This window comes from Lonchura striata, chromosome 4 (assembly GCF_050655825.1).
Source record: "Lonchura striata isolate lonStrDom1 chromosome 4, ASM5065582v1, whole genome shotgun sequence".
Lineage (NCBI taxonomy): Eukaryota > Metazoa > Chordata > Aves > Passeriformes > Estrildidae > Lonchura > Lonchura striata.
In genome coordinates, this window is record NC_140706.1 from 13,297,400 (window position 1) to 13,311,650 (window position 14,251).

The window sequence follows — 14,251 nt, forward strand, 5'->3', positions numbered from 1 at the left end:
TTCCCCTTCCCGTTCCCGTTCCCGTTCCCGTTCCCGTTCCCGTTCCGGTGCGCGGGGCGGGGGCAGCGGGGGCAGCGCAGGCGCGGGCGGCGGGGGCCGGAGCGGGCGGTGCGGCGCGTGCCGCGCGGGCGGCGGCCGCTGAGGTGCGGGGGAGCGAGAGCGGGGGCGGCTCGGCTCGGCTCGGCTCGGCTCGGCTCGGCTCGGCTCGGCTCGGCTCGGCACGGCAGCAGCCGGCTGCCGCACAGGAGCGCGGGTGGCGGCCACGCCGGGCTTCCCACGCCGTGCGGCCCGGCCACCTCTCAGCGCTGCCGCGCGGCGGGGCACGGCCGAGAGGGGTCTGCAGCTGCGGGGAGCGGGATGGAGCGGCGGGGTCCCGCACGGGAGGGGAGGGGACCGGGAACGGCCCTGCGCGACGTATCCGCGCTGGGGCCGTACAGGCGACACCGGTTCCGCCGTTGGGGTGGCGGGTGCAGGGGTTACAGGTGTTCGGGTGATGGGTTCGGGGGTTACCCGTTCCTGGCTCGGGTGATGGGTTCGGGGGTTACCCGTTCCTGGCTCGGGTGATGGGTTCGGGGGTTACCCGTTCCTGGCTCGGGTGATGGGTTCGGGGGTTACCCGTTCCTGGTTCGGGTGATGGGTTCGGGGTCGCTGGTTCCCTGTTGGGGTGGCGGGTGCAGGGATTGTGGTTCCCGGGGTGCTGATCTCCCCTGCGCTCAGGGAGGGACTCGGGTGGAACGAGCTCTGACACGTGCAGCAGCGGGCTGCGCACCCTGTCTGTCAGTGGGTGCACGGCTGTGTTTCGCTTCGGCCCTCCAAGTGTTTCTTTCAAGCTATAAATTAAGATCTTCTTCTTGTATTCCTAGAGTTGCGTTTTTGTGGGAAGGAAGAGGCTCCTGACCACTTGCCAACATGGTAGTTTTCACATGCAATGCGTGTGGAGAAGCTGTGAAGAAAGCACAGGTTGAAAAGCATGTGAACATCTGCAGAAAGTGTCAGTGCCTGTCTTGCATGGATTGTGGCAAGGATTTCTGGTATGTAAAGAATGGGAAATAGCTTTGCTCACTCTACAGACTTACTTCCTCACTCTTGTCACAAATATAATTGATGCAAGTCAGAAACTTTCACTGAAAGCTGTAAGCATGACAGAAATGCCTGTGGTCTTACAAGCATTTACTTTAAGCACATCACATTTTTATAATTTAAGAGTTGACAGTAATAGGGTTTAAATGATCTGTTAATTTAAATTATCTATTACTTAATCTTGTTGGTTGGCTAAGTGTTGCATAGTTTGAAGAGTGAAGCATTTCAATGACCTGTGGTTAAAAATCTCTTATATTCAGGGGTGATGACTATAAAGAACACGTGAAGTGTGTAAGTGAAGACCAGAAATATGGTGGGAAAGGCTTTGAAGCCAAAACGAACAAAGGAGATGCTAAACAGCAGGAGTGGATTCAGGTATGTTTTTTATTGTGTGCACCTACAGTAACTATTGTCTGTAATTATCAAAGACAGAAAAGAGCCTATACTAGCTCAAGCCAGAGATCTGTTTTTATCAATATCCCCGGCTGTCTTCTGACATTTCCTTGACAGGTGTGTGTTTATCTCTTAAGAAAAGTGTCTTGTTTTGAATATGTCTCTTACTAGTTTGACTTAGTGTAATGTTCCCATCTGTATACAAAGAGACATTGGTAGTTGTCCCTCCTTTTCATGCCATTTATGCTTTTGTAGACCTCTGTCAGGCATCCCTCCCCATCTCATATTCTTTGTTCAAGGCTCAAAAATCCTGCCCTACTCAGTTGTTCTGCATATGTAAATTATATCTTTGGTCTTCTAAAATCTTCCCACTGTACTGTATGTTTGTGAAGTGCTGTTCAAGATATAAGAGAACCATAGATTTACCACGTGTCACAATTATGTTTTCTGTGTCCTTTATTCCTTTCTAACTGTTTTTGTCAGTTAATCTACTTTTGTGTGGTTTTTTAATTCGGTTTTTATACACCGCTGCTGGTCATTGTGCTGGCATTTTCATGGAATTGGCTATTTTGACCCTGAGATACTGTATCTAAGCTCCAATGGTCAACTAAAGCCTGCCATTTTAGATCTGAAATTAAGATTGCTTTTCCTTTTCTTCTGGCTTTATGTGAAGTTGTGTTGACTGTATTTCACTTTTTTATTACCTAGTCACTCATTTTCTTAAGATCTTTCTGGAATCCTCATAGTCCTCATCCTGAATAGCTCAATATCATTGGGTTATTTTCATTTTCCATCCTCTTGTCAGATATTTTGTAAGTATGTAAATTAATATGTAAATTTGTCAGCTGTTTTGTAAATATGTTGAACAGGAGAAGCTCCAGCATGGATAGAAATATCTCGTACTCTTTCTGTCTTACACAAGAATCTACCCTCTTATGGCTTTCATTCAAGGGTTTTTGGAAGGACCTCAAACTCATTTAAAACTCCATTAGTAGTAGGTTAGATCACATTTATGCATGGAAATTGTTGCTTTCTATCATGTAGAACACATTCTAAGAAGGTTCTAAGCTGCATGCATACTTGAAGCATATGATGAATACCATTAAAGTCAGAGATGAGTGCTCTTGTTGAGATTGAACACTCAAACGTTTGAGGACATTTGTAAAGGCAGTATGACATGAGTGTTGTTGCTTGTGAGCATTGGTAGCCTGCCTCAATAGTAAATGATTCTTATGTAGAAGGATGAGAGATTATGACCAGACACCTTTTTCTGATAGTCTTAACATATTCACAAAGCCTTTCAGTCACCAGATCTTCAGAAGTACAGGAAAGCTCTGCAGTGTCCACTGGCTGCACTCTCTAAGTCCTGGGAAGCCCAGAGCTTTTTTCCCCCCACAAGCAGCAGTGCTGTTCAAGGGGCTGCCATGAGAGCCTGGTCTAATCTCTCTTCTCTCATGCTGACACCCATAGCACAGGAATATCCAGAGCTGTCATACAGGATAAATGCTTGTTGAAGCTGGCACTGCTGCCAGAAGAAATGCATGTCAGCTGTGGCATCAAAAGTAAGCCTGATTTTTCATAATTAATTCCAAAACCAAAGTTGCTTTTCTTAATACAGGTCTTTTATGCGCTGCAAAAATCCCTTCTGTGATACAGTTACTTTAGTTTGAAATGTTTTTTTTTTATTACAGTTTGTAACTTATTCATCAGAAAGCACTGGTGAGCAGTCCTGCTTACCTCTGCTTATTACACAGGTATAAATGTTTATATAGATAACTTTGGCACATTTAATGAGCTATGATAGAGCCAAAGGTCAGTGTTTTTCTCATGTTTTTTGAACATTTCCTATGAGCAGACTATACCAGCTGTGGGTGCTGGGTGATTTCTGCCCAGTGTATTTCAGACTTGCACACCTGACATGTACTGTTTGATCCTTATGCTGCTTTGCTGATTTAATTCTGTTTTTCTTCATTCAGAAAATTCATGAAGTAATGAAGAAGCCAAACATAAGCCCTAAAGTGCGGAGCATCCTGGAGCAAATGCGTGCCTTTGATAACATTCCAAGAAAAAAAGTAAAGTTTCAGGTATGTTTTAATAGAGATTTGTAGTAATCTGTGCAGTGAGCATAAAACCAGACTTTTTAAGGGAATTCCACTCTCTTTTAACAAAGGTGAGACAAATTGCATATCTGGGCATTCATATAGATTGTGCAATAACTGAATTTCAAATAGGCAGTGGTTGTAAAATACATTTATTTCCTTAAAAGGTCTCTTGGTCTACCATTTGAATTAAGTATTATGCCAGACTTACCTTTTAAGCTTAATCTCCATATATAGGTTTGTTCTGTTTTCAGTAGTCTTTTTTTTTTGACTATTTGCTATTACTATTGAATATCCAAATTCTTAGACATACTTTTAAAGATTTCTTATTTCTTTGGCTTTGTTTTTTCCTGAAGGCAAGGTCCTGTTTTGAGAGTTTTCCTGTTACTCAGTATTCTGACAGACCCTCCCACTCTGCATTCTTCGCTAAAGTAAATTACAGATGTTGAAAATTTACTGTGTGTAAAGAATTTCATTAAAAGTGAAGAATTACTCACAAATGGGCCTTTCCCCCTGCCAGCCCCCTGTCAGATTGTGAGGCTGAGAGAAGATCAGGCTTGCTTCCAAAGCACTCAAATAGAACTTAATAGAGCTGTGGTGAAATTGCTGCTAGCAAGCTGAAGGTTAGACTATTTCCCTGCAGGATTAATGTTCTGAGCAGGAAAAATGGTATTTTCCAGAAGCCTCTTTTTTTGATAAGATACATTGCAGTGGAAGATCAGAAGTTTTTGCAATTAATTGTTCCAGTTTACTAATGCACCTTTCCTGGGTTTTTCACTGCAATGCAAAAATCTTTCCATTACATTTAACATTGAATTCCACATTTCTGAAAGTTGATCTCTTGCAGATAGTTTACTGCATTATTTACTGCTATATTTTCCTTTTCACCAGAAACACCTGCAATAACCCAAACAACTTTTCAAAATGTTTGCATTGAGATATTTGTTTAAATTATACTTTCTTGTAATAGACTAAGGTATCCATTTAGGATCGTGACCATATGTCCAGTACACAAATAAGATCAGATCATTAATGTTTTAACTCATGGGAACAGTCAGATGATTTGGTGGGACCTTAACATAGCCATTAGTATCAAAAAGCTTGAGGATTATCTTCTGTGTGTGTTTAACCACTTGGGGATGGCTGTTGGTGAGGCAATTGAGATATATGGTGTAGCCTCCTAACAGTACCTAGATATATGTGAAACAATTTCGCAAGGAGGCTTGAGAGATGAATAGGACTAACCTCTAACCAGATCTTAGTCAAAAGCAGTGATTGGATTCTTAAATGAAAAAAAACACAACCAATTATATGGTAAAGAAGAAATAAAGTCAGAGGTGCATGTTTTCAGTTATCGTTTTTTCTATACACAGAATTGGATCAAGAACAGTTTGAGAATTAAGGACAGCAATTTGCAAGATCAAGTGTGGGATGTTTTCTCAGAAGCAACCAGAAATGTAAGTTTAACTGGAGGTACATTACAAAATGTGAATGCACTCCAAAATGTTTGAAGGCAAACCTTTCAAACTCCCTTTGTAGGTGTTAGTGGAAACATTGTCTCCCATAGTTCCAATACATTATGTTACAATGTAATATTTCTTGACTAAGTTGTTTATTTGTGGAATAAAAAGCTGTTGCTGAAGTGGTTGTTCATGCTGAGTAGGTTGTGATTGAAAACTTGGACATGGCGACACAATTGTGGCATGATAATCAGAAGGCTAATTTATGCTACTAGTGCATAAAAAAAAGGAAAAAGCACTGCCTTTATCTTTGTTCTAGTCTAGTCACTCACTAAGACAGAACAAGACATCTTTCAGAGTTTATTGGTCTCAAATTCATGTGTATTGGAGTGAAAAATTAGCAAGCACATAGTTTACCTATTTCATTAGTGGGGAGAGAGATCCTCCAGGTTGTGGCACAAGTTCCTCCCATTTCTTTGTCCAAATTGTGGACTCACTCTGACCTTTTGTCAGTGCCTAATTCTTTGGTATTTCATTACTAGCTCAGTGTGTTTTGGTAGGGTGTTGTTTGTTTGCATCTATTGCTGCCACGCAAAAGCTGTTGGAGGAGCTGATTTCTCAGCTGATATAAAGATGCTCTCTCCCCTTTCCCCCAAATTCTTTGAGGAAGAGTGTAGGCAAAGCTTTGGCATTAATCCCCTGTCGATGATTTTTTGTGTTTCTGATTTGATGATTCCAGTTAAATTTATTTGCAGTTTTTCTGAAGAATCCAAATGTAAGAGCCAGGAAAGAAAGAAACTTGTTTAATAAAGGAGAAGAACATAACAGAAATTCTGGACACTGAAGTACACTGTTTTGCTGGAGAATTAATACTGAGTTTATACAACTTCACTAAAGTCATAAGCAGTTTTCAGTTGACTTAAACTAATTTTTAAGAATGTCTTCAATCTGAAAACCTTTTACTTAAACACAAATGGAAACAATTACACTGTCCGCAGTGCATAGCATTAAAATAAAATATATAGCACAGCCTTTCAATTCACCTTTAAGAATCCGAAAAAGATTTTAAGATATGATTTGTAATGCATACCCTGAAATGTATATACTCAGTGGAAATTCTTAAGTAGAATTCAAATTTAATTAAAATAACTCTTTATAAAAACATATTGATGTTAAATTGCTTGTATAAAGATCTGTTCTCTTTCTAAATAGCTACACTGACATTTCAGTAATTGTATTCCACTTGTAATTATTAAAATTAAAGTTTAAATTGAACATTACATTTTTCATTAATGCATTGAGTATTCTATGAGAAAATCATTATAAGCCCGGGAGCATTAAAAGAAAACCAAATATGTTGAGAAAAGTACAGTTAAAACAAGCAGGAGTGCCTTTTTGAGCATCATAACAGTTATAACAGTTGTCATAACAGTTTGTTGTCCCAGACACATCTAAGACAGGGAAGTGGATGGCAGAAGAGATTATTACTCAAGGGCTGTGTATTTGGGAATCAGTTCTGCATCTTGCTGTAACATGCTGTAGTTTTGTTTGTGTAAATTAAAGAGCTGTCATTTCCTTAGTTACATTTAACAAATAATTTAAAACACTATAGACACTTCAACTAGGAATTACTTATGTTGTAAGATAACATTTCTTCTGTGATGGTAATTAGCATTTAGTCTGTTAAGTTAAAAGAAGAATCAGGCACATTATTTCAGTAATGCTGCTTCTTAGGTAACTGGTGACATCACATGTGAGCAATTTAATTGATTTCAGGATATCAGTGTTCTCAACAGTTACCAATGATCTAGTAGAGAAAAGCTGCAATGTCAAAAAACACACGTAAAAACTGTAATTGTCTTTCTTTTGACAAAAGATTTCAAATGAAAAAGAACAAGACAAACCACAACAGAAGGAAGAACAGCAGTCTGCAGAAACTGGGGAAAATACAAACGCAGAAGAAAATGGAATTACAGATGCAAAAACTGAGAGAAAAAAGAGTAAGAGGGAACGAAAAGAAGAGAGGCAAAAGAACAAAAAGAAGGAGAAAAAAGATCTGAAATTGGAAAACCAGGAAGAAGTAAAAAAGAGTAAAAAGTCCAAAAAAGGAAAAGAGAGCGTAGAGGATGAATTTGAAATAAATGGAAATGGCAATCACTGTGAAAGAGAAGGGGAAAGAAACTTAAAGAAACGCAAACATAAACATATAGAAGGTATCCATCATACAACTTATATTCATGTTTGTTTTGAAGATCCTTTTTCTCAGTTCCAAAGCTCAATAAACTACCTAAGCAGAATTTTAAAGTAGTGCATTAGATATACAAATTAGATTCTTTTTAACAATGATTGCACATTTCTTTTATAAAATCTGAACCACTTTGCAAATATAAACTCATGTTACAAGAACAAAAGCTTAGGTCATGTCAGAATTTCTAGTTTTAAATCTTTCTTGTGTATGTTTTGTCCAATTCCATCTCTAGAGGAGCCTCATACTAAAACAAAGAGAATGAAAACTGAAAGTATTTCGGAAGACATGGAAACAGAAAACATCAATGACAGTGAAGAAAATGTGGGAACAGAGAAAGGTATTGTTAAAGGAACAGTTTAGATTGTTACAAACTACTCTGGAAAAGACCTAATGCGTGATACAAATACTGCTTCTGTAGTAAGCCATGAAATAAATTGTGCCTCAGTATACATAAATGTATGTATATGTGTGTATACACATTTGTTCCAGAGTAAATAGCCTCTGCTACTCTTAACACCTGATAACTAATTACTTCTCTGATTTGTTGTTTGTGCTGTACTGGCAGCCTTTGGCTTTGCTTATTTCCAGTGGACATTGAGGTTTCACCACAGTGGGTCTCTTTCCTGCTGCCATGCACATTAAACAACACAACAAAAAGGGTAACAACTCTTAGACCTCTTGGTGTATGTCATATCCCCATTTTTGCTCAGTGAATCATAAATTTGACTTCAGATACATTGGACCTTAGTTTATACTTAGATTAACCTGCTTCTGCCTAGCACCTTGTGCTCTGACTGTGTTTGAACATACAGATCATGTATTTGGAAACCACCAGTTAATCACCTCTGAAGGTGGGATGGTCAAATTTGACTGTGTGATTTAAGTGTGAAAGACAGGATCTTAACTATTCCTGTGTTATTTAAGAGTTTCTTCTTAATATCTGAAGTGCAGAAGTTAAGTAAAAACAATTCTGATCCCTGTTGTTCAAGTACTGTGTTGATTCTTCATCTCTGTTCCATCTTATATTCAGGAACAGCTGGTGACTTTATGCTTGACACCTTCCTGCTGTAGGGTCAGTAAGGTAACAACTGTTGTGGTGGCCAAACTGATTCCAAAATAAGGAGATTGATGGCTGGTTACTAGTAGAGAAGAAAACCCAGAATACCTCCTTTTGCTAAAATCTTGTACACCTAATTATTTTCTAGGTAAATTCAACTGGAAGGGAACCATCAAAGCAGTTTTGAAACAGGCTCCAGACAATGAAATTTCAATTAAGAAACTAAGAAAAAAGGTACTGTACAGCATGTTTTTTTAATCTCCTTTGGTCTTGTGAATTTATTTGTGTAATGCTGAAGCTCAGAAAATTATGGCTGGCATAAACAAAGAAAGTTCAACATTTTTTAATGGAATATCAATTAACAGAATGTCAGCTGAAGGACAGGTTTTATGGTGCTTACTGAATTACACAAGAAATTCAGTGCTGGTTCTGAAAAGGAATAATAGTACAATAGCTTCCATGCCACTTTTCATGCAGTAATGTAAACTTATTGCTTACAATGGAATCATCTTCATGGACTAAAAACCATTTCTCTGTCTTTGTGCAGGTGATAGCTCAATATTATGCAGTAGCTGGTGAACATCACAAAAAAGAAGAGGAGATCCTAGTCATATTCAATAAGAAAGTGAATAACAATCCCAAATTTAGAGTTCTAAAGGACAAAGTGAAACTTGTGAAATAAACAGTTTGCATACTTTTCATAGCTGTTGTATTTTAATCTTGCAGACAGTCAAATCCTTCTGTCAGCTGTACAACTACTGTGCATTGGTATAAATTGTGTATATGAAAGGAGAATTTAACTTTTAATACTGAATCCCTCCCCCTTTTCTAGATTTACCACAGAACATTTTCAGATATTTTATTTTTTGATTTTACGGAAGATGTATATTTTTTGGTACAATTTTTAAGAGGCATTGAAAATAATTGCTGGCCTACTGTATTAATATTCTTCCAGTAATGTATGTAATTTATAGTCATGAATGTTTTTCAGGACCTGGGTTGTGTGGCTTTTTGCAGGAATTATTTTTCAGAGCAAATAGGATTTTCATATTCAAAAACCCACTGAGGAATAAATGTTTTATTATGCTAAAATTCAAAATGCTATGGCTGATACCCACTTCACACACTGTGGGTAGTGTTTGCAGCCTTTAATAAACTGTTGATTCTGTGTTGAAAAATGTTTGCAGCCTTTAATAAACTGTTGATTCTGTGTTGAAAAATGTATAAATAAAATGGCAGATCTGTGTATGCAATATGTCAGATTCAGTGAAAATCTAAAGACTGAGTTACCTGTATATGCATTTTTACTGAAAGTCTTCATTAGTAATGCAACTGACTTCAACAGAAGTGGTTACATGGAGTAAAAATTGACTGATGAAATATATTACTTTAAAACACAAGCTTAAATCTAATTAATCTTGTTACTTTATAATTTCATAATAAATCCACAAATTATACATCATTTGAAGAGGCTATTGTATTGCTGTCACCAAAACAATTTAGCTAGGCTAGAAGTGTTACAGGTATGTAAGAGACAGAGCTGCCTGGGGAAAATTACTGGGGAAGTTCTATAGGTTTTTACTTAATTGCAAAATTACTTCCATGTAGGAAGTTTCCTGTTGTTGAAACTGATCATGTATCAGTTGAAAGCTGGGAATAAGGAATATCAAATCAACAGTATGTAGATGAGCTATCAGACTAGGATGCGACCTTGTAATTTTCTTTCCTGCTTTAACTGTTATCACTCTTAAAGGTTCAAACAATGTACTCCCCTGTGCATTGCCATGGTTGGGTTAGTGCTGCCTGTGTGGAGTAGTAAAGATACTGTAGATTATTCTTCCCCTCTCTGTGTAAAGGGTAAAGCAGCACCAGCTGATGTTCAGTTTTTCCCTCATGATTTGGCAGACATTAATCTAATGCATGCCTCAATTTTATAGTCATTAGTGGGAGTCTGTTGCAAGTAAGCTCAGTTATAATTACAACAGTATAACCTCCGTGTATGTTGCTGCAGTAGTATCACCTTTTTCTGCTCTGTTGGCAGAAAGAGGGGGAGGGGGAACAATATGATGTGTAGGCATATTTTTCTTTCTGGGTGTTCCAGGGAATACTGTAGTATGGTCATATATGTAATATGTAATGTAATATGGTAAGTTTGGTAAGTAATATGTAGTATGGTAGACGAGTCTATGCCTCTAATAGTAGAAGGCTTCAAGTGCTATTCCAGTCTATGCATAGTTGCATTCTTGACATGCAGCTCTCCAGGGGAAAAAAAAACCCCAACTTCAATGTTTTTTCATTAGACAATTAATAAAGTACTCAGAGGACTGAATTTGGCTTTTCTCCTTACAACAGATCTGGACTTTAATTTACTCCTTGCAACTAATGATGTCTTGAGCAGATTGAATTTACTGTAAATTTGGTGGTAATTGTTTCAGAGGAAGGCAAAATCCCTCACAGATCATTGAGAATCCTTCAAGAAGACAGAAAAACAGCAGGACCCCTCTAATTTATATTCAATAATTTCTATTCTATTCTATTCTAATTTTTATTCAATAATTAAGCAGCATATTTACCAGTATTGTTTTAATCCAGAATATGTTTTAGTTATTTTCTAAACAGCATAACATAGCTCCAATTATACCTTATTGTTAAAATTTTCCTTTCTAAAATAGGATATTGAAAAATCAAGTGTCTTTGTGGCAGGGTAAGGAAGGAAGAAATTAGGAAATTTTTTAAAGCTAGTGGCTTTCATTATAACTATAGCATAAGCACTTAAGCAGGGACTTTAATCATTGGAAGAAAAAAAGCTTCAAAGGACAGCTACTTATTTGTTGTGCTCAGCCCTCCACTGTCCTGGTGCATTAGAGTAGTTCATTCTTTCTCCAGAGAAATCTGATCCTCCCACCTGGTGCTATAATCCAATTGCATCAGGACAAAGCAGTCAGAGCCCAACATGAGTAGTGGCTCGTAGCTGATGACCACAGGATACAGAGACCCAATATATGATTTCATTCGGAAACTTTTAAGGCTGTAACAGTCACCCTTATTAAGGAAATAAGAGACCAAATATTAAACTTTTTGTGCAAGATAAGTGAAAAAAGGCATATTGTTCTGTACATTGAGCTGTATTCACAGGTTACAAGATACCTCAGTCAATATATTCAACATTTATCCCTTTCTTCTCCAGATTAGCCTTTAAGGAAAAAACAGGAATAAGTCCTCTAAGTTTCTTTTCTGCTCTGTCAGCCAAGAAAAGCTGTATATTATGTTTCCCATTAGTACTTTTACAGGAAGTGTTACTTTATATTGAATTCTAAATTTCACTTGGACTAGAGGAAGTTTTACTAGTAACTTTCCCTTGCACTTTTCAGATACAGTTCCTTTTGCCCCTGGTAATCTGCTTCTCTTTGCAATTCTTGGATGCAATTCCTTTTGCACCTGAATCCTCATGCTTTTATGGTCTCAGACAGCAAAGGCTGAAAAACCAAGCTTTTTGCTTAGATTGGACATTTTTCTTCAAGACTGCAGATCATAGATCTTAGTCCTTTCCAAACACATCTTTTTTTATCTTTCCTTTTTAAATTTATTCTAGAAGATTTAGAATTGTCCAGTCTTCTGTGTGTTTTGCCCTTCTCAGAATCTTTTAGTAGAAACTGCTCTTGCTACATAACTTCATACCTGAGCTACAGCAGAAGTAAAATACTGACTTCTAGCAGAAGTAGTTTTATAGTTCCTAAAATTACTTGAAAGTAACAGAAAAACAGACATTTTGTCTTTATGCCTGCCCACCCATTAAACCCCTCTTCTCAAACTTCTATGTGAAATACATTACTACAAAATTAGTATAAAAAGCCTAATTAAGGCCCAATTACAGTCAAGCTCAACTCATATTTGGTTTACCAGATAAAAAGGTGCTTTTAAACATAATGGGATCTTCTTCTCAGGCAGCATGAAATTAACTTGAAAGTATTCAGATCACTACATCTCACTTAGGTGACAAAAACAACGTGAATAAAAAAGAACCAGAATTTCACCTGCATTGCATATGGCTCAAACCACAGTTTCTTCCTTCCTTCTGTCCCTTGCAGTAGCCACACAATGAACTTCCACCATCCAGCCATTAATGTATAAACACAAAGTGCACTTTTATACTCTTAATTTTTTGCCCTTCTGCTGGCCTTTTTTCTTGATGAGACAGAATTCCTGGAGGAATACACATCTATTGACACTCCGTGTATTGTCATGTGTCCATACATGACAAAGACTCATGTTTTCTGTGGATGAGACAGGACCAGGATTTTCTCCTAGACTGTTCTTTCTTACTATGTCTTATACCATGAAAATACATTTCCTTCTGCTTCTTGCTCCTACAGTTCTGCCTGAGGCATTATGCCTTTGAAAGTTTCAGCTTTTTTGGTGAACCTTCAGAACTCAAGTGGTTCCAGAGGGTTAGCATTGGGTAAGTTCTCCATGAGAAGAAAAAAATCTGAGCTCAGCTGATGTTCTAAAGGACCTGTTTATGTTATGCAGATTAGTCAAAGCAGTAATGGGAATTGTACAACAGTCCTCCAGCCAAAAATTCAAATTGCTGAATTCAGTCTTCATAAAGGTAACATCTTCTTGTCTGTCTTGGACAGCTTAGTACTCAGTGTTCCTTCTAACTCTGTTGTCCAATTAATTACAATACCTGTTCAAAATACATGAAAAATTGACCCCACAGAATATGTAAGTGGTAATGGACTGTGAAGGACAATGGTAAAAAATCCCTTTTCTTTGAATGAAACATGTAAGAGCTTTGTTTTGTGTTTATTTTTTTTTTTCAAGACTTCACAGAAGCAACATGAGCTTCCCACAATACACATCAATGAGCTGTTGCTGTGCTGAGCTGTACTTTCCAATTTTGTTAACAGTGAGAGCCACATGCCCAAGAAACTTTGTCCCTGCTTTAATACTTCAGTCAAATCACAGGCAGTGATTTGGAGATATCTCCAAAACAATAGTTAATATTCTATTACAGCCAAAAATAGTGCTAACCTCTACCAATAGAGAAATAAAGTGTCACACCTAAAGAGACCAATATTCCTGTACAGTAAATGTTGAATGATACATTTGAATGCTCATTCCCACAACTGATAGTCTCTCCTGTGTGAATTAGATCTGACATTCACTATTCAAAAAACACACTTTCGGATGTTCCTAAATGCCCTAAGAAATTCTTTTCATATTGTTACAGATGAATGGTTGCACAGATTTTCTCCTAAGTAAAGAAATCAGTTTCACTAAGTCCCAAGTGTTCTCTTTCCCACTCTCCCACATCTGGCCATTTGTTTTTGCCTCTCTACCAGCCCCTGCATTTTTGCAGGCTTTTAAAACCAGATCAAATCCTCAAACTGAGAGGTATTATGTACCACTACTGGGGATTGAGTAGTCAAGAACAATTATAGCTGGAGTATTGCTGCCAAGTGCTTTGTATCATTAAACTGTAGTCTTGGGAAAACATTTTGAGAGCCATTGTACTCCCTCAAGAAAGTAAGCATAGTTAAGTGAAACTCAACAAATGATTTCAAAGTGAGAGAGAATAAGAAAATTTGCTTAGCTACTTCTCGGAGAATGGTTCATCCAGATTTTTTTCTTTTTATAAATAGGATGATTTTTGGATATTTGGATAAATTTGGATAAATATTTTGGTTTTGTTTGCATAGTTAAAGATGGAATGAACAGAACAGTTCTTGTATTCGTATTGCTGATTATAAAAAGGCAAGTGTCAAACACTAAAGATATCTAACATCTTTAATCAGGATAATTGAGGGTTAAAATGGTCTTCTATCAAATAAATACTTCAGATCAGCTATTTTTTTTTTTTTTGTAATTTGCTGATAACTTTCAAGGTGGGGAATTGTGGGAACAAAATGTC

The 14,251-nt window shown here is 37.7% G+C and overlaps 1 protein-coding gene across 3 annotated transcripts; it reads left to right on the top strand.

Moving 5' to 3' along the window:
• Positions 1–10: 10 nt before the first annotated feature.
• On the top strand, positions 11–9,799 carry LYAR (Ly1 antibody reactive). Of its 3 annotated transcripts, none has more exons than XM_085577692.1 (9): positions 11–47; positions 864–1,031; positions 1,341–1,455; positions 3,450–3,557; positions 4,946–5,029; positions 6,909–7,245; positions 7,513–7,617; positions 8,486–8,571; positions 8,885–9,799. In XM_085577692.1, the coding sequence occupies exons 2-9, from the start codon at positions 910–912 to the stop codon at positions 9,017–9,019; spliced, it is 1,092 nt and encodes a 363-aa protein (XP_085433818.1). In that variant the 5' UTR covers positions 11–47; positions 864–909; the 3' UTR covers positions 9,020–9,799. The 3 variants fall into 3 exon arrangements, with proteins under 3 accessions (XP_085433818.1, XP_085433816.1, XP_021410054.2); XM_085577690.1 differs by lacking the exon at positions 11–47 and adding an exon at positions 79–335; XM_021554379.3 differs by lacking the exon at positions 11–47 and adding an exon at positions 79–143.
• Positions 9,800–14,251: the final 4,452 nt, after the last annotated feature.